General features: G+C 45.7%; 1 protein-coding gene across 1 annotated transcript in view; it reads left to right on the top strand.

The window, feature by feature from the left end:
• Window positions 1-2,552: 2,552 nt before the first annotated feature.
• LOC115331832 (TNF receptor-associated factor 5) overlaps window positions 2,553-23,487 on the top strand; it is a 38,828-nt gene continuing 17,893 nt past the window's right edge. The window contains exons 1-6 of the mRNA XM_029994083.3: window positions 2,553-2,830; window positions 7,944-8,048; window positions 10,609-10,767; window positions 11,641-11,715; window positions 16,271-16,345; window positions 23,382-23,474. Of these exons, the coding sequence (XP_029849943.1) occupies window positions 2,555-2,830; window positions 7,944-8,048; window positions 10,609-10,767; window positions 11,641-11,715; window positions 16,271-16,345; window positions 23,382-23,474 (783 nt within the window). The 5' untranslated portion in view covers window positions 2,553-2,554. The remainder of the gene's footprint in view (window positions 2,831-7,943; window positions 8,049-10,608; window positions 10,768-11,640; window positions 11,716-16,270; window positions 16,346-23,381; window positions 23,475-23,487) is intronic.

Raw genomic sequence — 23,487 nt, 5'->3', positions numbered from 1 at the left:
GCTTTGATGCTACTTGATTGGTTCCATTGACTCGCATAGTTGTAGCGTCGACTTCAGGTGAAACGAAGTATGGAAATTGCTCGTCAATCGCTCTGGCCGGCTGTTGCGCTGGCCAGTTGATCAGTGACATCGTCTAAATTTCCAGACAATGTCTGCGATGTCAGGAATTAAAAGTTGCAAGATAACTTGGCAAAATAGTGGGACGGTGGCTACTGGGATAAGGCACAACCGAGGTCGTGCACTCGAGATGTGATTACTTGATTATCATGCTTGCCACGTGCCTTCATGCCGTGGCTGCAAAGCACAGTGTCACCTGCGCTGTTTGCGTCAACCTTCACCACATCGCACCAGCGTGCACGCGTCGAGCTTCACCACTTCGCACCGGAGCGCTTGGAGCAAGGGCTGACCTGGGGGAGGTTTAGCACGATAGGCAGGGAATTTATGCTCAGGATTATTACAGGTCGACCTTCTTAGTCTGGATCGCAAATTAATCTCTAATTAAAAGAACAAACAAAAATGCTGAGTTGAGACAGAGAAAAAGAAAAAAAAACACGGGCCTTTGTATTTGAATAAATATGGCAGTCACTATAGTTTCCGTGCAGCTATTGATCGAAAGAGCAGCAAACTTTGACTTCACTCTTTTTCCAACGCTGCTAAAGGGGTGTGTCACATCTAAAGTGCAAGTGTAGGCTTTCATAATATTTGCGGGTTGTTATTTTTGCAGTTTATGATATTAGAGTCATGAGTTTGGAAAGTTCATAAAACTTGGGGGTGCGTTTCTATTGATAGACATGTAGCTGATGTGCTGGTTCTTGCTGGCATTTTACAAAAATGATATTTGCAGGCTAAATAAACTACTGAGTAAAATGTGGAGGGGAGAGAGGCTTTTTCCCAACTGAATTGTTGCGCTATAATTTGCTTTTCAATAATTTTTTTAGTTCCCGTTGTAAATGGAACTTACTTTGACCAGAGCCTTATTTTTAAAAAGAAAGCGGCATGTTCTTTGTGCATCTTAACTATTTTTATCACAAAAACTAATAAGTAATATGCTCCAGTATCAAAGAGGAACCATCAGTCATTATCATTGATGAACTCACTTAGAGATGCAATCACTTTTTTGATTTTCAAGTGATATGCACTAACAGATGTTGGCATCTCCACCAAAAGCGTCAGCAGCTGCTCCAAACCAATAATTTGCCTGCTACAGATTGTGCAACAAAAGGTCAAAGGCCACTTCCATCACTGAAGTCGTTTTGTAAACACCTTGCAGCCTCAAGACGTGTGAGACATCTTCACCTTGGCAAGACACATTGCCCTAGAAGTCATTGTTTTGTAGAAAAAGCAGAGGCTACATTAGTTGACTCACATTTTTAATGGTTTAAGTAAAGCATGGCTGCACCTTCAAATAAATACAACTTTGACCACACTGTTGCTCACGTGTTGGACAAAACAGCGTCTGTCAGTGTTGGTTGCTTCATTGTTTGCTGACATAGGGAGATCGCAGTGCCGCTGCAGTTTTTAGGCATCTTGTAGCTGTGTTCTAGCCGTTTTGCAGCATAGCTAATGTACCGTCTTGTAGCCATTTTTGTAGGATGGAAGATGTCTTGTTGACATGGCAAGACATGACCCTAAGAGCCCCTAAACATCTTGCAGCTATCTTGTAACGCAGCTAAAGCAACGGCCATCATTTTTGTGCCACCACTTGAAAGATGTCTTGTAAACATCTCATAGCACCACTAACTGTATTAAATTTGCCATTTGAAGTCTCAACTAGAAACCTAAAATGTCCCCGTGACAGTGCCTAGGCCTCTTTAAATATTTTGTGACTGTCTTCCAGCTGTCCTGTAGTGCAGCTTAAGTGCTGTCATCCATGTGCCACCATACGTTTTGAAAGATGTCTTGTGGCACAAGAATGACAGCTCATCTTACTAAAACAAAAGTTATTTTGGTCATGCAGATGTGCAAAATGCCCTGCAGACACCTCTGCAAGACGTATATTACAGCCCTGGTACCTCTTGGAGCTGTCTTCTAGCTCAGCTAATACATCATCATCTTTGTGCCACGAGACAGCTTGAAAGATGTCCTGTAGGCACCTGGACTCTTTGAATATTTTGTTGCTATTTTGGTAGGATCTGCAAGACGTCGTCTAGACACCTTGGCAAGACATAGGTAGAGATCTAGTATGTCTTTTAGCCTTCCTCTAGCTGTCCTCTAACTCATCTAATGCGCCATCACCTTTGGCCCACAAGATGTTTTGAAAGAAGTCCCGTAGAGTCTCAAAGCACCACTAGCCATCTCACACCTGTCATTTGAAGTCTCGGCAAGAGATCTAGGACGTCCCCATAACAATGCCTAGGAATGTTTTGTGGCTGTCTTCTAGATGTCTGATAGCGCAGCTGATGCACCTTCCTCTTTGCGCCACAGGACGTCTTGAAAGGTGTCTCGTAGACGTCTCGAAGCACCGCTAGCCGTCTGAAATCGGCTGTTCTAAGTCTACAGTGAGAGGTCCAAGACCTCCCCATAATAATGCTAAGCTGACACGTGACCTGGTCGCATGACCCATGATACGCAGCGTTGGAGGGAGGTCCAGGCGGGGAGGATGTCGCAGACGGTGCTGCGGGGCTTCCCGGGCCTCCCGTGCGAGGTGCGCCTCGAGTTCCAGCTGCCGCTGCCCCGCAACCTGGCGTGCGCCCTGTGCCGAGCCGTCTGCCCCGTCATCTATCGCGCCGTCTGCTGCCACGCCTTCTGCGAGCGCTGCAAGGAAGAGCTCATGCGCAGCCGCAGCGTGCTGCTCTGCCCCGTCGACGGCAACGAGACCTGGACCGACAAGGTGCGGCTAGGGTTCAGCTTGGTGCACTAAAGCTTTCGTTGCTGCTGCTCCACCAAACCCCCAATCATCATCATCAAAATATCGCTACGGCCCCTGGGTGCAGAAAAGTAGCAACATCCTTTGATGTCGCTGTCCTGGGATGATCTTGATGGCGGGCGAGTGCGGGAGAGCAAGAAATTGCCATAAAAGAGTGTGTGCAGTGGTGAAAAAGAAGAGAGGGTTTAGGGTTGTTGGCCTCTAGCCTTTGGTGTGCCTTCAGAGCTCAGCAGAGGCTATTAGCCGACAACCCCTGTCAAAAGACGCCAGAAGCACGACGTCACAGCTCTCGGCATCTTTCTTTGGGCATGTTCTTCATGGCAAATCCAATCAGATCCAGAAAGTGCACCGTGACAGTGCACTTTTAGTCTGGGCGTATGCGTTTGCATGTCTTTTTGCCTTTGACTGTGCTCCGACTTGCAATGCAATCAAGCGTAGGAATGGCGCCTTCTGTTCTGGGACAATCATGATGGCGGCAACTGCAGGAGAGTGAAAAACAAAGAAGAAAGTGTGCATGCTGGAGGAGATAGAAGGTGTTGCTATCTTTATTATTTGGGTGCTTTAGGTGGGGCGACCTCACAGTCCCCCAACAGCAATGAAAAAGAGGAATGCCATCAAATACCGAGCAAAGACCCATGCAAAAATATATAACTACAAAAAAATGGGGGCGAGTGCCTGTTAGGTCCAAGTGCAGACAAGCAGGAGGGCCACATGGTAGGACAGGCCCTTGTTTGATCTGACGGAGCATGGTCAGTACAGGGTTCTGGTGCAACCTTTCATTTTTAAAGCAGCTACACCTCTCTCGTCAACCCGGCTTTGTGCCTGCACTCCCATGTCAAGCTTTACCACTTTACACTGGTGCACATGCAGAAAGCTTCACCGCTTTGCACCGTCTTCTCGGAGAGGCAGTGAACGAGCACCTCGTTGAGCTTTTTCGGCTTGGAAGTTGTGTTGTGCTGGGGTGGGCACTCAATATATTTGGATTGTTTCAAAAGTAGAGGGGAAAGGGGGGGCATACGCTCAGTATTTTACGACATGCGGCTGGTACTTCTATACACACTGAACCAAATTGTGGAAAATCGGTGCCCAGCAACTGCCTGTCTCCTGGGCCAGAGTAGGTTCTCATGCACTGGGGAACCAAGGTTTGCATCACACACAGAGTAGTATAGTCAGGATGGATCAACCATAACCCTAGCAGTGGTTCTTAAATAGGGTTCCGCAATCACGCTGAGGTTCGCAAAGCCATCTTGAGGTCCACAAAGCCCTTGGCTTAGCACCCCCCCTCCATCTCTTGGAAAAAAAAAAAAAGTTGTTGACTTTGGTTAGGTGGTGCAAGGCTACTGCCTGTTATAAATGTTATAAAGGGTACAGCCATCATCATCTAGTCATGTCAATCCTTTCGATTGATGTTTCTCACTTGTCCTGTCTATAACAGTAAAAGATGCTCTTTTCACACTACAATGAGTTGTCTCATTTTATGGGCCCCCTTCCCCTGCTGGCATGGGGTCCCCCATCACTTTAAAGGGTCCCCAGGGGGTCCTCGACACATCCATGCTTGAGAACTATTGCCCCAGTTCATCAAATGGTTCATCCTATCTGGACAACATTCCTGTGACTCAGGCTGAATAATAATAGCAGACAAACCATGACTGGTGCTCCGTGTTTTCTATCTATATCGATAAACACTGGAAATTAACCCTCGAGTCGGTTGGTCAGAATCAGGGAAAACCAAAAAACCCTGAAATGAAGCTGTTCCTGAATCAGGAGAACCCAAGCTTCCCTGGGAGGAATCTCTATCTTCAGTTTTGTTTAACACGGACCCGCACTGAATTGTCTGCGAGGCGGCTTTTTTCGTCGGGAACCCCTCGTTTACATTTGTTTTCGGTACCGGGACGATTTCCCGAGTTTTTGGGTCACACCCGTGTTCCTCGGAGGTTGGGCAATGCCAGGCTCGTGTCCTGCTTTCTTCCACGTAAACAGCAAACTGTTGTCCGACACCGAAAACACAAATCGAAAAAGACTGAACCTGTTGAAGACAATGAGCCCCAAAAGGGCACCCTTTAATTCTAAGAAAAATAAAACCCGGAAACGCCAAATCTCAACCGTGGCGTATTGGTGTGCGGTGTAAATTATGGCCATACGAGCTCATCGAGAAGTTGGATTACAATAATTGTGAGCATGCTCCTGAAATGAATTAAGGACTGATTCTTTCTAGCTACATGAGAATACATATTTAAAGGGTCTGCACTCTCTTATGAGTTTTTGTCAGTTTTCGTCTAGAAGATTGACTTAATGATTTAGCTGTTGGCTCAGATAGAGTGGGCCACAAAGGTTTAAGGGGGGAAGGTCTTACTGCATTAAAGTGCTGCAATGCAGTTGAAGTATTCCGGAATATTTTCCAGCATACCATAAAATCCCATAAGGGCACCCCCCGAAATGAAGAGATAAATGGTGAAAAACCCGGGGTGGGCGATCTTTGAAGATGAGTCAGCGAAGCTTTATCAAAAATGACCGCATCTCCACATGGTGAATGATGTTGATTGGGGCGAAGCTCTGGTGGTGCTGATGAGACTGATTTTGTTCATAGGTAGCCCTCTCCTGTATAGACGTTGAGCGGCTACATGCAACGTTTCATCCATGACATCCCCAGCTCTTGAGTTACTACCACATCTCAGAGCCCCCTACTCGTCCCGCAGTCGTGGCCGAGTGGTCAAGGCAATGCACTAGAAATCCATTGGGGTCTCCCCGCACAGGTTCAAATCGTGTCGACTTCGCAAAAATTTTTTCTTTTTTTAAGAAGACAGATGGAATGGCAATCGATGTGAGCACGGATGCCGGACGGACAAAGCTAGACCCTAAGGAGCTTCGCCCCTAAAATTAATGATAAACACAGGGGCACCCGCTACAAACCACGTGACACGGGAACTTATACCACAGATCGCGGATAGAGCAAATTTGCTTTTCAGAACATGATAAACTCACGGGAAAGGATTCCGCATGCTGCGGATCTAACAGAAACACGTGGAAACCGGCCACAAACTCTCGGGCCATGGGAACCGATATTGCGCGCGTGAATCGCAGACAAAAAGATGTGGAAGCTCGCTAGGAACTCGCTTATCACACGTACCAGCTTGATGGAATACCCGTCGGACATTGCATAATGCCCAACGGGAATCGGGGGGTGGGCGATGTTTCGGAATCTTTATGTCACGGATATTTAGCCAGAGAAGCAAGATGGGCGGTCTCTCGGGGGAAGGTGCCCTTACAGGATTTTACGGTAGTTGTATTGTGGCCTTTTGACCCCTTGCCTACTAATCACGAGTGCCACTCGTTGCACCCTTTATGGACCATAAAGCACGAGTTTTACTCGGGTTTTGGTTTCAGTGCTTGTTTAGCACGCTCTCCGGCAGATGGCAGCACCACCCTTGTTGCCTTGCCTTGGGTTGTTTGCTTATTTGTGTTGCTGTTTGACGCAGAAAGAGCGCTCCATTGAGCCAGGAAAAAAGAAGTTCATGTTAGGTAAGCGTTTGCATCAAAACAACGTGGCTTCTGCGCAGAGGTCCACTTTAGCCGACGAGAAGATCCAAAAACTTGTTTTTGAAAGTGATGAATGGTCAGGCATATCTGACAACAAACTTTGCAGCCTTTCTGATTACAGTCAAACCTCGATGTAACAAAGTCGGTAAAATTCAGAATTAACTTCGTTACATTGATAGTTCGCTACAGAGAAATTCGAGGCTAACGTTAAAGAAAGTTTCCATAAATGTTTCTCGGGTGAACAAAGCTCACCGAGGATGCCTCTATTTCGGTTGAAAGTAGTCCATCACCTTTTTCTGAGCCACTCTTGGCATTACCGTAGTTATTCGAATATAAGGCGAGGTTTTTTTTCCAAAATCCGTAGTCTCAAAATCATACCCCGCCTTATTTTCAAAGCTCAGTATAGCAATATGATGATATTTTTTTCTTTTTCTTGAGTCCATCAACTGCCCCCTCGCCTTATAATCGTGACCGCCTTATATTCGAATAAATACGGTATTATTGGCATCACACGACGTTTGCATAGCCAGACGGCCTGCATTGCGTCTCCGTTTTGCTGCGGGATCCCGAACCGCCTCAAGACAATTATCGCGACCACCACTTCACGGTTACTGGGCACATCGCAGGTGTCTTGCTCATCGGCCTCGATGTCGTCCCAGTCTTGTGAGTTCCTACGAACATCACTAGCTGTCGCCTTGTCGGTCACCTCCTCCGTCGCAATGACAGCAGAGTCGGCGTACAGAAAGTCTTCGTAATCGACATTGTCAGGGGCGGCTCCATCGCCTTCGAGGCTCCATCGCCCAGGACGAGAAACACACGCTTTTAGTTAGACCTCGAAACGAACTACTCAGCGCGAACGAAGCCGACGGACGAAACGGCGGTGGCTCTCGTGTCCTCTAGTATCCGTTCTGTACACCACACTCGCCAGATTCGGTTCGTTTCACCCTTTGCGCTTTATCGGGGGCCCGTTTCAGCGCATGTGCTTTTCAAAACCTCCTTTGGGACCCAAAAGTTTGTGACAAATTGTCCATGAAATTGCGTTATATCGAAATTTTGGCAAACGGGAGTTACATAGAGGTAAAAAATACAAGGTGTGCATACGCTTGCGGTTAGAAAAAGTTGTGTACTTCGTTACATCGAGGGTTTCGTTACATAGAAGTTTGTTACATCGAGGTTTGACTGTATTCGGAATCAGATGATAGTTCGATGGACAGTAATGGGAGTGATGAAAACAGTGCAAATCGTTTTCATAACTGCCATCAAGGTGGCTCTCCACCTTCTTGAATGTTTTCAGCGCTATCACACTGTGAAGACCTACTGAAGAGGACTATGAGATCAGAAGTCCTTATTTAGAGAAAGTTACCACACCTGAAAATCAAGGAAATGCTCTTGCTTTATTTTGATGCGATTTGCCTCTTTAAAATGAAGTTTTGTTGTACGTTCCTTGAAAAAATATAAGTAGACAAGGGGTTAAAATCTGCAAAAAAGGTTTTCGAATGGTGCAGGTGTATTCATGCCTTTCTTTTTCTCTTTTCTGCAGATTGTGCCGGACGATACTGTGTGGAATTCGCTGAAGGATTTCACGGTGCTGTGCTCACAAAGCATTCACGGTTGTAGGTTCAGCGACACTGTGGCAGCTCTGAAGGCAAGCTCAGCTTCGTCAAAGTGCCCGCCGGTCAATGGGGGGGGGGCATTTGTACTTCCCATTCAAATGTCTCTTGCGAGCGAAATGCGGATGCTAAGCGTTATTCCAGCCTTTTTTTTTTGTCTTTTTGATTATAATTTGGATGTTTATGTTGTCTAATAAGTCCAAAGTCACATTAAAACGTGATTCTTGAAAAAATGATGCGGGAAAACATAAAATCTTAAGTACCAAGTAGTTCCTTGCCCGGCACTTTTCAACGAAAGAAATCCCCAATTTAACTGAAAGGCAGCGGTTCCTCCAATTTGTTGTTTCCAATGGTAATTATTGTCTTATAATGAAATATCCGTATCAAAATGTACTTTTATTTATTAGGCTTTTCGGAACAATGCAGCAGCTTTGGAATGCGGTTCAGTCACTTCTATGTAAAAGAATACCAAGTTTTTCTCCTCGATTGATTCATCGGAACACTGAAAGCGTCTGAAAGCCAGGGGAAGATGGCATAAATGGACGAAACTTTGACAAACATGTGGTTCACATGCTCGCACATGACCGTGGCTGACTGATTAGCAAAATAATTACCTCGAGTCCACTAATTAATTTCTGAAAATTCGGCCTAGTTGGCACATTCCAGCTAGACATTTGTTGCCCGTCGTCAAAATGCTGTGCCGAAGCTGTTGTGAGAATTCAGACATCTAAATTCTGTTTCACCCTATTCTCTGGCAAATTTATGCCGTAAGTAGTCCGATATACCGAAACCAACACGCGAAAGAATGATGGAAGCGTACAGTTTACATACTAGTATCTCTTAGATAGTACGTAAATTGGCCCCACCCCTTAAACGGCGCCAGCGTGATCTCTTGTTGTAGGACAGCACAAGAACTCGGTCGTAAGCAAATAACCTGTGTTAAGAGTCTCGTGGTCAAAGCAAAGTGCGCTCACTACAATCTGTACTCGGGCGCGCAGCTTTCAGTGCTTCTTCCACTTAGCTTCGATATGGCGGACTCTAAACAGCCTAACTGCATTACTGAATAGTGTAAGAATTTAGCTTGCGGGCTTTGAAGAACTACTATAGCATATTTTGAGGACGGGCGACTAACTGTGATTGGAGTGTGCCAGAAAGAGTGAATGTTTAAGAAGTTAATTAGAGGATTTTAGGTAGTTACATTGCTAATGATCGCTTTTCCTCCTTACACTGACGTCTGCTGTGGTCCACGGCATTACCTCAAAAAATTGTTTCTTTATTTCCCGAATCTTTTTAGAGCGCAGCTCTTAGGCGCCCGTTTCCGGCTTGAGCGGCGTCGCCGTTGGCGTAACCAAGGTCACCTTAAGGTCACGTGACCCCCAGGTTACCTTAAGGTAACGTGACCCCTTCCGAGGTTGCCTCAAGGTCACGTGACCCCCAAGGTGACCCCCACGTGACCCCCCGAGGTCACGTGGCCCCCTCGCCGAGGTCACGTGACCCCCTTCCCCCGAAGTCACGTGACACCTCCCCCGAGGTCACGTGACCTGCTCCCCCCAAGGTCAGGTGACCCCCCGGAGCATATTAAAGAATGAGGGGAGGAGGAGGAGGAAGGGTCTACCCTCCCCCCAGAACCCTTTCCTCCTCCTCCTCAAGAGCTGTGCTCCAATTCGGCGTTACAGGGAGTTGTAAACGGCTTTCACTTTTTTTATTTATTTCTAGATTATTCTCAGTCATTTGCGAAATGCCCCGTGTTATAACTAGCAGAAGCTAGGGAACCACAGAAATCACATTTCCAAAAATGCTCTGCACTTGGAAGGGAACAAAGAAGAAAAAGTATCCGTCTTGATAAGGTTGGTGCTTGAGGTCCAGTTGTTGATGCCAAGTGAAATTGGGAGAAATCTGTGTTTATCTGGGGCTCTCAACGGTCATTTCCTCGAAGCAGTCTTTAACCGTGAAAATATTTTAAGTACGAGGGTAACAAGGGGAGCCTAAATTTTGCTTTCTCATTCTCGTGACACACGCCTTTCTGAGATGCCTGGGTTGCTTGAGCTGCGAGTGCACGACTGTCTTTGCAGCGGAGGCTGGTTCACACACCTGCGTTTGACCGTGACCGATTTTGTTGAGATGTCTCGTAACCACCTAAGACGTTGGTACACTGTCTATCGGGTAGACCTGGAATGCTCCCAGCCCATGTATTATCAACTAGACTGCTTCCGACTCTGAAGACGCCACCCAGCGTCGGCAAACCTTCTATGGAACTGCAAGCATCTCAAAAAGGAAAGGGACAAAACTCTCAAAACTCTAGACTCTCCAAGACAGGCCGAAAGATACGCGAGCGTAAATAAATGCCTACGGGTGATTTCGAAAGAAGTCTCCAAATGCTGAGATTCGTGGTCCCCTGTCAAGGTGCGGGTTGGATGCGTTTCAGCTCTATCCGACAGATGGCACCACTTTGCCAGCGTGTTAAGTGGTTACGAGAGATCAGAACGCGCTCGATCGCAGTAAAAACGCAAACGTGTGAGCCAGCCTAGACAGTTACCAGGCCGCCTACCGCCGAGGCACGCCGCGACTTGCCTGCCGTCTCCTCCCCCCCGGCAGAACCACATCCGGGACTGCCCGTACATGAAGAAGCTGTGTCCCCTGTGTGAGGAAGAGGTGCTCTCCAAGGATCTGTTCAGCCACCTGGGCAGCGTCTGTGCCAAGAGGCCCCTGGCCTGCGAGCACTGCGGACTCAACTTCCACAAGGAACTGCTCAACGTGAGTGCGGCGCTCGGCAATCTGTCAACTCGGGTTTCCGTACGACGCTGTTGACAGAAAGGTGCGGTCGAGCCTCGGCCGTTAGCCGTTATGTAATGCAGAGGTCCTCAAACTTTTTAATTTTCGAATTATACGAGCCGAGGGACCCCTCTCAAAAGTGATGCAGCAGAGCAGTACGGCAGTATGTTGGGCCTCTCTGGCAAATTTAATATTAGCCTTGGAAAAGTATCACTTTTTAATCCACTGAATTGCTCAGGATCACTCACACCAGGTCAGTTGAGCAACGCAAATTGAAACACAGGATTTTCAAATGTTAATTTTTTTTTTTTTTTCTTGAGCAATACACAATTTGCATTTTCTTGAAAAGGATGTATCGTATTTACTCGAGTAAAAGCCGCACTATTTATGAACAAGGTGCATGTGTTTACTCTCCCGCAAAGCAGATATAGAGCCAATCATCGCGTTGCACATAAGTAACATAGCGAATGATTAGATCAAGAACACGAGTCTGCATACAAATGCAACCTTGTCAGATGGTATCTTCGCGCGAAGACGTTATCTCTGTCCTGTGAACCGCTGGAATCATGCCGTCGATCGCGGTGATTGGCAATCCGCGTGCTCGGCGGTAAAGCGAACCCTCAGGTTTTCTTCATAAACAGTGCGGCTATTACTCGAGTAAATACGGTAGTATTTCTTGAATTAAAAAAATTGACTGCTGCACTTAACTGCATATTCTCTAGACCGCTTTTTGTGTGATCATGTTTTTTTTTCTCACTCTTGGAACATTGTAAACCACTCATTCATGGCTTTCAGTGGAGAGCTGCAGTATCATTAAATAAATAAAGTAACCACTGTTTTTTTTTTCCACTGCAGGATCACAGGACACACTGCCCAGAGAGGGTGGTCGGGTGTGAGTTCTGTGGCACCGATGGCATCTTGCTGGGGGAGGTAGGGAGCTCCCACACTCTGCTCGAGGACCCTGCAGCTTGTCACATTTGGGGGGGGGGGGGGGATCATAATTTTGAGAAGGAGAGGGTCCCTAGAACTGCCTATGTATTCTACTTTAAGCATATTTGTCACTTGCCTGATTATTATAACTTCTTCACATTTGAAAAGTCGGAAGGGCAACCCGTCTCTTTCTACTTGGGCCGCCTTCTCCAATCTTTTCTTTTTGGGAAATCGTCCCCTTCCGCTTTGGGGGCGGTGCCACGCCAGACACGCATGCAAAATCTGGGTTAGCTTCTGTTAGCATGTAACTCTGCATTTAAACGAAGTTGAAATTCCATGCCCCAGTTACGTGCACGTTTACGAGGTAACTACTAAACCCTGTTTCTTAAAAAAAAAAAAAAAAAAAAAAGACAATGCGTTACCACAAACCAGGTGCCATTCTACAAAATATTGTCGTCTCAGGACAGCAACTTTCAAAGGTAGAGCACAACAGTACCATGGTTCAAATGAGTTACAGTCGCCAACCGTTTTTTCAGACTTCGATAATTCGGACTTGTTCTATATTTCGGACCTAAAGGCGGAACCCCATAGAAATAGTGTATATTCGCGACCAATGTTTTGGACAGCTTAAAGTCGGAAAGTTCGATTATTCGGACAAAATCGTCGCGAGCGATCAGCGGAAAACACCATTGAGAAGCGGCCATTTTGAATTCTATGTAGTCTGCCAATGGATTGGCTTGGTTTGGCAGCGCTACTTGAGCACTTCCGAGTCCTACCGCTAGGTGACGCTATGCTAGCCCTTTTTTTCCCATTTAGCTGCACGTCATCATCATCATCATCATTATTATCATTTTGCTTTGTTTTTCATTCCTTGGCGTCGCCAGTCGCCATTTTGCGCTCGTGGATTTGCGCCTCTGATCTCATTCGGACAACGCTGGCTTGGGCGTCATGGCCCCATCTATTCTTCTGCTACTCGACCATAACGCTAGGAAAGAAGGCAGCGATTCTTAAGCTAACAGAAAGCTGTCGAACGGAAGCGGAGGCGTAACCTAAAACAAGGCACTGTTTACGGCTTTTTTAAGCCCACTTGGAAGTAATAAAGGCAAGTTTTTCAATCTGCTGATTTTTCTAACTGCTCTATTATTCGGACGTTTTTTCGGTCCCTGCGAAGTCCGAATAATCGGTCGGCGACTGTATATGTGACCCCTGGGTACTCCATCGGTATTCTTAAGATATTTTCGTGACGCAAATTTTGCAGATGCCAACAACATTATAGGAAGGCAGTGATGGAAGTGCTGTGTTATTTGTGCCAAATTGCACCATGAACGAAAGTCTGCTACATCTTGCACCTTTTCGCTCAAAATTGCGCCACACTTGCACCAAGAAAGGCTTATTAAAGTAAAAAACAAAAGTATTAAATGATTGGTCGACCCTAATAATCAGAGAAGTCGAAGGAAAGAAAAATGGTACGAATATCTATTTCACTGTCTCTATACTCATCATATTGTTTGTTTTACTTGGGTCAAAGCACAGTCGAAGGCTCGAATGCTTACAACCTCAAATACACATACTAAAAGTGGAAGTCACGGGGCATTTTCTGCACTTAATTGGTTTAGCTGATGAAAGAACACATCGAGCATCTCAGGTATGTCCTGAGATGCTCGATGTGGTCCTGGGATGCTTTATGTGTTTTGCTCATTCTCTGAAGGTTTGAGGTTCACTCATGAGAAGCCTGTAGAAGGGACACTGCAGTTCCCAGACCTAAAACTATGCTTTCTGGAGGGCCGCATTATGTTGGGCGTACGAGCCAGGATCAGAGAAAGGCATCCTGCCGTTCCATTCTGCTCACTCATGAATAGTCGAAAGGGGCATTGTTAACACAAGTCTGGGGGCGTTTTTAAAAAAATCTTGCGAACATTGTGTCCAAAACAGTTTTAATTTACAGATTTCATGCCTACAAAAGGCAGGTCTCCTATAAAGCTGCCTGGCTGAAGTAGCAGAAGGATTGTTAAAGAAACTGAAAGGGGCAAACCAACAGGCAAAAGAAAAGCCTAAAATGAGACCGGCATTTGTTCCTTACATGCGTGCCATGTCCCATAATTTAAGGAAAGTTGCACAGCATTTTAAAGTTCCTGTGGTATTCTCGGCCCCCGATGAAATGGTATGTCTGTGCTGCAGAACCAATTGTCCGCAGCCACCTAAAGAGCACAGAACCGCAATTACACAGAACCGCAAGCCAGCAGAACCGCTGACTTGCAGCTCCGTGTACATTGGTTAGACGGGTAGGTGTGTCAAGGGCCGCGCGCACAAACATGCGGCAGCCATGAAAGCAAACCCTTCCGGTAATCTCGCCATCCATTGTAGTCGTTGCCCAAGCTCACCAGTTCTGCATGATGTTAAGATTCTAGCGAAATACAAAGGAAATGTGTGCCGAGAAGTTTAGAGGGAATTCGAGATTAGGGCAAAAGGAAATGAATGCATCTGCGAAGCCTCCTTTGCCCTTTCAGGGAAGGAGTTGGATTTTATAAAAGGGTTTCATTGATTGTCGCGAGGATTAAGCACTCTACAACTGCTTATATTTTCCACTCTTCGTTGTCCCTGTCGTTTTTGTTGCTTTTGTATATTTGAATATGAACCAACTGGCCCAGCTTTCCACTTTCCTGCTGGTTCTTGCTTTCATTTTCCAGAAATGATATTTATAGGCTAGTTAAACTACAGAATGTAAAATGGGAAATGGGAGAGAGAGGCTTCATTCCAAGTGAAGGTTCTGGGCTAATTTATTTTTCAACCATTTTTTGTACCTATTGTAAATGGACCCTACTCTGACCATAGCCATATTTCTAAAAAGAAGGCTATGTGTTCCCTTTGTGTCCTATGTATTTTTATCACAAATAGCAATAAGTAATACATTCCAGCATCAAAGAGGAACTGTCAGTCATTATCATATAGATGAACTCATTTAGAGGTGCATCAACTTCTTTTATTTTCAAGTGATGTGCTAACAGATGTTGGCATCTGCTCCAAAAGCTTTAGTGGCTGCTCCAAACCAATATTTTGCCTACTACAGAACCTGCTACAAAGGGCCAAATGCCGCTTCCATCGTTGGTAATGCTCACCAAATGTTTCTAATAGATTACACTTGTATAACTGTATACCGTAGCGCGATTTCTGGAAGAGGGGTGTTTGAACAGTGGTCCCGCTTCTTGCTCGACCCCCACCTTTGGGTCCGTGTTGCGTTGTTTTCATTTACATTTGAGCTCTTTTCACGGGTCAGCAATTCTGAAGGATGCGTTCATTATGCAAGTTACCGTATTTGCACGAATATAACGCGACCACGAATATAAAGCGAGGGCAGGTTTTGATGCCCTCAAAAAGAAAAAAAAATATTATATAACTATTATAACACAAACTGAGGCCTCGTCAATTTCTCACACTCAGGGGCATAGCAGATGTGAAAAGTCAATGGAAATAGAAGAAATATCAGTTTATGTTTTGACTGCATTCATCCTCACTGCTCAGGCCCTTCCGTTTACAATCCACTTGGCGAATACGCAGATAAGCAGCAGCACAGCACCTGCTTGTCTGGTAGTTCCTTTTTCTTCTGTGCGTGCGCAGCCCACAATCCAAGCAAGGCACGAAGCAGAATCACCAACACACAAACACCAGATCACTTTGGAGCGGAAGCTAAACAATGCGCAGGCAGAAAAAAAGACTGCTGAATCAACACCACCTAGACAGAAGGCCTCCGCATGGTTTCTTCTTCCTCTATGAAACGTCATCGCAGTTGGATCGCACTCGGTCGGCTATTGGACCCGAGCCCGACCTTCGACGCGCTGATTGGCCACGAGCCGCAGCCGAACACTGACGCAGCACTCGTGCCCAATCTCTCGCCTCGATCGATCTGACTATGATGACGCGTTTGGAGGCCTTCTGTCCAGGTGGTGTTGGCTGAATCCGATACACGATCACACTTCTTGTTCTGGTCCCTCTGCATAAACAAATGCCTCGTGTTGCACGATTGCGTAAACGCAGTTGGTGGTCTTGGCCAGTCTTAGCTTGGCTTGTGTTGACTTGACTTGGCCCGGCTTGGCTTGGCTCGAATTGGCCAGTGCCCGCATTCCCGCATGGCTCGCGCGCGCGCTGAGTTTCTGCGGCGTGCCCGCGTTGTACAAACACAAAAGCGATAAAAATGTTTTTTTATGTTTTCTATTCGCCCCTTCACGTGGCCCAATAGCTAATAAATTCCCTTTCACACCCCCACTGCTTTTCCCGCGGGATATTTTGCATTGAGCCGGAGGGATGGCTTTCTCCTCTGGCTTTCTCCAGACTCTCGCGCCTCGTGGTTGAACTCGATTCCGAATATAACGCGAGGTGCGTTTTGGAGCACGTAATTTCGAAAAAAAACAAAAAAACTCGCGTTATATTCGTGCAAATACGGTAATGTACTATAATCATTACCCGACTGCCCGTTTGTGATCGTCAGTCCTGACCTTGCTGCGAAGTGAGCGGATGAATTGCCGCGCAGTGATTAACTTGTGTTCTGGCTTTGTTTCAGTTGGCTTTGCATTACGACGAGTGTGAACTGAAGCCCTGGTGTTGTACGATGAAGGACTACGGATGCACATTTGAGGTATGTAGACAAAAATACGAGCGTGTGTTTTGGGCACAGTGTCCAGAACAATTCTTCCGACGTGCACATCAGTCTGAAAAGTCGGCACATGGATTTAATTTAATTTTTTTTTCCTCTCGGGGCCCAAAGGCATTACAGAGAGGAGTGGGCACTGTTACATAAACATTAAAAAAAAAAAAAAAATACACAAAATAAAAAAAATTAAAAAATTACTGCGAAACATTATTTTAACAAATTAGTTGTTGCAATTCTAAAATCAGCGCTGTTAGTAATTGAAACAACGACTGTGGGAAGGCAATACCAATCGATTGAGGTGGGGGGTAAGAAGGAGGCGCGAAAAGTAGGGGTGTGCAAATACTCGAATATGCGAATGCAGATCGGATAGTAGGTTCCCAAATATTTCAATTCGCGAATCAAATGCTTAGTATTCAATCACTCGAATATTCAATATATTCAGGGAAAGACGCGCAACCGGCGCAAAGCTGACAAAAAAGCCGTTTCTTTCTCCTAATGTTAGTGCGGTGATGTTAGACAGACCATGTAAGAAGCACTTTTGGTCCTACCACTCCACAAAGATCTAATGCACAGGCTAGAAAACAATAAATAAAAAGTAATGAATGCCATAAACCTTATAGCATGCAGATTTAATCACGATCGTGGTGCAATCTAATCTCGAATCGCAACCAAAACATGCTTCTAACTGTTTGATAGCCGCATTTGAAATACAAACTGCGAGAAGGTGACAAAAGGATGAATGCGTAGCTCGCGTGCAGGCGTCGTTGCTCTGTAGTTTGTTTCCCTTCTTTCCAAGCGACAACAGTATGCATGCGCACTTGCGACCAATCTGAGCAGGAGCCGTCTCCGTGGTTTCAGTTTCGCTCGCTTCCTTTTACAGCGGAGCTAGTTTCCCCAAGATCGTGCCCGGTACCAAACAAACGTTGACACAACACTCTGGTTGCCGCCATCGCTCATAACTGACGGTAGCTGTCCAGAGTGTTTTGTTTGCCGGTTGTCTGCTTGCCACCGTCGCTCATAGATCGCGGCAACCTTTCCAGCTTCGGCAACCAGACAACTGGTTGCTGCCGTTGCTCATAGATGGTGGCAACATTTCTTCGGAGGAAGAAGAGCAGGAACGGAACGAGCGGCAATTTGCGCAACAGCGCGAATGGTTCCACAATCGCATGTTGTGGAACTATCGCCTAAGTTTCCACTGCGTCAAGCGCTTCAGATTCCCTTGCAAAAGAAGAGCAGATTGCTCGCCTGGAAAGCCACCACCGAGAACAGAAGCTACAGCTCCGCCGCTCTTCCTTCTTCACCAGAGTAGAAAGGCTGAAAGTTTTTTTTAAATATAGGGTTTCCGAAACAGGATAGATGGACGGAGGAACGGATGCATGGCGACTGTTGGACGGTGACTTGCACCACCTCACCACATGTTTTTTTAATGTGGAAGCTTCAACTGGGGGGGGGGGGGGGGTCCCATGGAGCGAACCTGGCATTGTCTGTAACCGTCTGTAACAGTGAAATGGCAGTTAAATTCCCATTGTCCGAAAGCACAGCAACGCAGATGGTCCGTCACGGGAGCCGGCGAGGCCGCTCAAGATCAAAGCGGACGTGCCTCAGAAATAAAATAATATAAAATAAAACACAAGAAAAGCACAGTAGTGCAGATGCATCGTCATGGAAGCCGTGATGCCCACGGAGTTTGCCACGCCTGCGCAGTGGGGGAGCGTGATGTCACCACCAGAGCGCCATGTGAAAATGAAAGATGTGGCACGCTTGTTGTACGAATGCACTGCATGTAGGAATGCTTTTGCATTCCTACACAAAAGCAATCTTAAGTGTCCTCTTTAATATTTTTTTACTTCTTTTTTACTTTAGATTAAATATAGTTTATCAGATTTAACCCCCATTTGTTTATTTTTATCCAATAAAATTATGCGTGCTCTCTTTTGCCCTTGTAATTGGGACCGAACATTGCAGTATGCCCCTTCTTCGAGATATAGATATATAAAAAAAGAGGGCGTGTTGCGACGTTAGGTTGTGCTTTTAACTAGAGAAAAGAGCCACTTATGGCTGTAATTTTGGATTTTTTATGACGCTTAGGGTAGATAAATTATGTTTGCGTCATAAAAACTGGATCTCAAAATCCACTTTAGTGCCCCACATCCAACAGCTGCTACATCCACTTTAGTGCCCCACATCCAACAGCAAAGTAGATGTGCTGCAGTGGGGGACTCTAACTTTTAGTTGATGATTGGTTTGTAATGATATGCAATGTGTAATATGTAATATGCAAGGACTAGATTTTCTTGGGGATGTGCCTTGGTGGTTGGTTTTAAACAACCGATTTTGAAAGTTAACCCCTCTCTGTGAGGCATTACAGAAAGAAATCCTAGATTTTTAATGACCCGTGAATTTAAAAACTCTGGGAGTTTGTCCACGGTGGTGCCATGTAATGCTCATTTTAGAAACACAGTAAACCAAATCTCTTTTTACAGTGGAGCTGTTAAGGGCTAGGTTCCCCAGGATAGTGTCCGTGTATGTCAACACAAACCTACCTGGACAGCTACCGCCATCTATAAGCGACGGCGGCAAGCGCACAACCAGTATGGTTTCCGCCGTCGCTCGTAGATGGCGCCAACCTTTCCGGCTATAATACAAGAATGGATAGTTGGGTGCATTGGTGGGAATTCATCGTAGGAAACAGCACGAAAAACGGACGACGACGAAGAAGAAGCACGCAGTGTATCAAGTATAGCTCTGCTGATTTTCCTTCTTCACGAGAGTGGAAAGGCTGAACGTTTTTTTTTATTCTAAAGATTTAGCATCAGGAACGGATTTTATTTAATGCTCTTTCAAACATGAAGCAATTTTAGGCATGTGTAAATAGTCTATTTTGAGTTCAAAGCAAATTACTGCAGTTGAACCTCGATTTAACAAACCCGATTTTACAAATTTCCCGATTTAACGAACAAATTAGGATTCCACGCGCAGCCTATGTGCGAGGTCTCCCTTCCTCGATTTTACGAAGTTCCCGATTTAACGAAATAACTAGCGGTTCCCGGTGACTTCGTTAAATCGAGGTTCAACTGTAGTGGTTTTGGCCAAATATATTTAAAACCGTTTCTCCAAACCTTTTGTTACTGTTACGCCATGCTTAAACGGAAACCCACTTAAAGTCATGAAGGCTGTTCTCTAGCCTCCACTCGTCAATTTCTAAGTGTTTGGGCTCTGGCATCAGAATGTGCGGTGCCTAAAGTGGGATGGCAAATAAATATCTTATTTGACATACAATTAAACCTATGAGGTGTCCAGCTATGCCTAATTGAGGGGGTTTATAAACCTCCTTGCTATATGTAAATATCCTTTTTTCGATCAACTCGACCTTGAAAAAAAGAAAACAAAAAGGTAATTACTAATGATGAACTCAGGTTGTTAGGTCATCCCTGCCTAACATACTTTTGGATAATAGCCACATTTTAATTTTGAAAATTTCACTGCATGCATCAACATGCACAAAATTTATATTTCTTGGAAAATACATCAGGCACTTCTGTGTATCGTCCCACTTTAAAAGTATACATTTCTCCTATGCATGCGACTGCGATATTCATTCTTTTCTATATCTTGATCGCGGCGGGTTAGTCCCGTTGAGTGGGCTCCTTACCAAGCAGTGATGCACTGCGGCAAAGCAACACCTGTGGAGCTCTCTTTTGGGGGTGTTGCTTCTCTGCAGTGCATCGGTGCTCGGTAAGAAGTGCACTCAACAGGGCTAACTTGCTGCAATTAACACTTCAAAAAGTATAAGTATCGCAGGTCACCTTGAAGCGAATATCGAATAGTGTATGATTTGAAAATTTGAATATTGACACAACAATTCACAAAATAATTTATATTAGAGAGAGTGTGGATTGCCGGAACTTTGCAGTGACCAATAATTGGCAAGTATATGGTTATTTGGTCAGGCAAGTGTCGAGCCTCCATGGGCAAGCAATTATGACGCATGATAGAAGGTCAACAATGTTGGGCCAAGTAAAAAAAGCAAACCAATAAGTGCCGTACACCTCTCATATGTTTTACAATCTACTGTAAAATCCCGTAAGGACGCCCACCCAAAATGGAAAGGTAAATGGTAAAAAACATGGGGTGGGCTATCTTTGGGGATGCCAGAGTAAAAATTTATCAAATACTAATGATAAGCCCTGGGGCACCCGCTACAAAGCTTGTGACGCGGGAACTGATACCACAGATCACGGACACGGAAAGTTAGCGTTTCACGATGCAATAAACACACGGGAATTCGCTACAAACTCGCATGTCACAGAAACAAATACCGCAAATCGCGGACGCAACGGAATCGCATTACTCGCGCATGTTACAACTAAAAATCTATATCGCGCGTGCAGATTGCGGACAAAAACACGGGAGTCCGCTACGGACTCGGGAACGGATGCCCCAAATCGCGAACACAGCAGATTCGCATTTCAGGATGCAATACAGATGCGGGAACAACTCGCATGTTACGGGAGCCAATATTATGCACACAGATCGCCGACAAAAATGCGGGAACCCGCTATGAACTCGCTTTGCGGACACACCGGTACCGCAGATCGTGCCGTTGATGCGCGATTCCCGTCGGACATTGCATGACATCCAACGGGAATCAGGAGGTGGGCGATGTTTCGGAATTTTCATGTTAAAGGATATTTAGCCATAAAAATGAGATGGGCAATCTCTTGGGGGAGGGTGCCCTTACAGGATTTTACGGTAGGTGAAAGTCAGAAGCTGGAGTTATTGTACGACATCACAGTTTCGCTCGTGGTTGAAGCCGTGGCACGTGGTCTTCGTGATAATCAGCTCATTAATTTAAGACTTTCTACTTCGTATCATGAAGACCCATGGCATTGACTTTCTTGTGCTCTGTGATGGTTCTTGGCTGACAGTTCAAGGAAAGAAAAGAAATGGATATCCTGCGTACATGTAGGACTCATGACTCGTGCCACCAGTGGAAAATGAGTTTAATGAGTATGATACAGCTAGAAAACAAATGCAGGAGGTGTGACCATTCCCTGTGTTCTCAACTTTTACAGTAAATGTTACAGGGTATGACATGTTTCCCACAACCTTTTTCAGAAAAATCCCAGGGCTAAAAGTGCAACTTTCTATCCGCTAATCTGGGGCACGTGGCAAGGCAAGGGTTCTGTCAGCACATTTTTTGACTACTGTTAAAGTCTGTAAGGACGCTCTCCCTCGAGAGATCACCCATCCTGTTTTTCTGGTTAAATATCTTTAACGTAAAAATTATGAAATATCGCCCACCCCCCGATTCCCGTCGAACGTCACGCAATGTCAGGCAGGAATTGCATTAAGTGCGCGTTTTGCAGTGCAGATACGTCTGACAAGTGAGTTCATATTGTCACGCACGCTGCCGAGCGAGCACATGCGTGGCCGAGTGCTTACCCTGCTTGACTTTCATACGGAGACCTTGTGCGGAGCCTGCCTACCACCGTCGAAGGTTTCATCACTGTGGCCACAAACATTGAACGTGACCTTCAAGCACGGGCCTCCCACTTCTAGAAACTTCCCGCCCAAAACAAAATAGAAAAAGGCTAGCGTTGCAGGCGTCGATGGCGGCAAAACATTAAGATCGAACACTGGAGCGAGACTGACCTGGACGATGACTTCAACGACAACCCCAACTAGAACCTTGACGACGAACACGATGACGACACCTACCAGGAGTGTGATGTCTGCCACGAAGTCGAACAGGACGGCGATGCTCGGTTTGTCACTCAACGAATGGAGAAGTCTGCCAGCTTGGCTGAATTTTGATTCAAGCCGCACAACTTGCTGACGATGGCTGCTACAATCTTTGTCGCCACGACGCCCAGTTCCAGCCCGGCTACCAAGTGTGGATCTGAACACCAATTCATTGCCGCAGTGAGGAACTGTTAAAGTGATGCCTCAGCCTCAGTGTTACTCGTTAACTGAGGGACTTAAACTGCAGCCCGATACTCGATGGAACATAAACATTGTCACGCCGCCCTCTGCGACCCGAAGGTGATTCACGTCGTCTGACTCGAACTGAACTATGTTCGATAGGACTGTGAAAATAGATGTTTTAGGTGAATCTGTAGTTTGCCCTTCTGTTTTGAGTTATCAGTCTAATTTTGAGTTGCGTCGAGATGATGCGTTTTTTCAAGAGGAGTGTAATGCCGGAAAGTCTCTGGTAGTGGGAGGCCCGTGCTTGAAGGGCACGTTCGACGTTTGTGGCCTCAATGATGAAACTTCGACGGTGGTAGGCGGGCTCCACACAAGGCCTTGCACGCACTCGCTCGGCATTACTCGTGGCAATATTGGGTTTTTGCGTTTTTGTCCACAATCTGCATGCGCGAGAATGGCTCCCGTAACACGCAAGTTGTTCCCGCATGTATATTGCGTTGTGAAATACAAATCTGCTGCATCCACGATCTGCGGTATCTGTTTACGCAACATGCGAGTTTGTTGCAGATTACCGCATTTTTGTCTGCGATCTGCACTCGCGATATTGATCCCCGTGTCGAACAAGTTTGTAGCGAGTCCCGCTTGCTTATTCCTCCATGAAACATGAATCTGCTCTGTCTGCAATCTGTGGTATCCATTCCTGAGTCGCGTGGTTTGTAACGGGTATCCCGGTGTTTATCTTTAGTTTTTGATAAAGTTTTGCTATGGCATTCCCAAAGATAGCCCGCCCCATGTTTTTCACCATTTATCTCTTCATTTTGGGTGGGCGTTCTTACTGAACTTTACGGTACCGTTTCACGAGAATCTCTCATGGTTTGGAGGCTTTTTTGCTTGTATGGTTCAGTAGTGCTCGAATTGTGTAGTTCGGCTCCCAAATCTAAGTGGGTAATATCTAGTGCAACAAACATTTTGAAAACGTTTTTTTGTTCACGTCATTGTCCTTTGCTCGCCAATTTCAGGGTTAACGTCGTCACTTAGCTTTCACCCCCGCACTTTGTCCTGATGTTCTTCGTTACTTCTCTCGTCAATGCAGGGACCACGCAAGAGCCTAATGGAGCACCTGACATTCGAAGATCACATTCAGATTATAGTGACTCACTTCAAGGAGCTTTCTGTTGTCAACAAGGTTAGTGAATTTT

The sequence above is a fragment of the Ixodes scapularis genome, unplaced genomic scaffold, assembly GCF_016920785.2.
Source record: "Ixodes scapularis isolate PalLabHiFi unplaced genomic scaffold, ASM1692078v2 PGA_scaffold4__175_contigs__length_147842914, whole genome shotgun sequence".
Classification (NCBI taxonomy): Eukaryota; Metazoa; Arthropoda; class Arachnida; order Ixodida; family Ixodidae; genus Ixodes; species Ixodes scapularis.
This window is presented reverse-complemented; position numbering and strand designations above follow the sequence as displayed.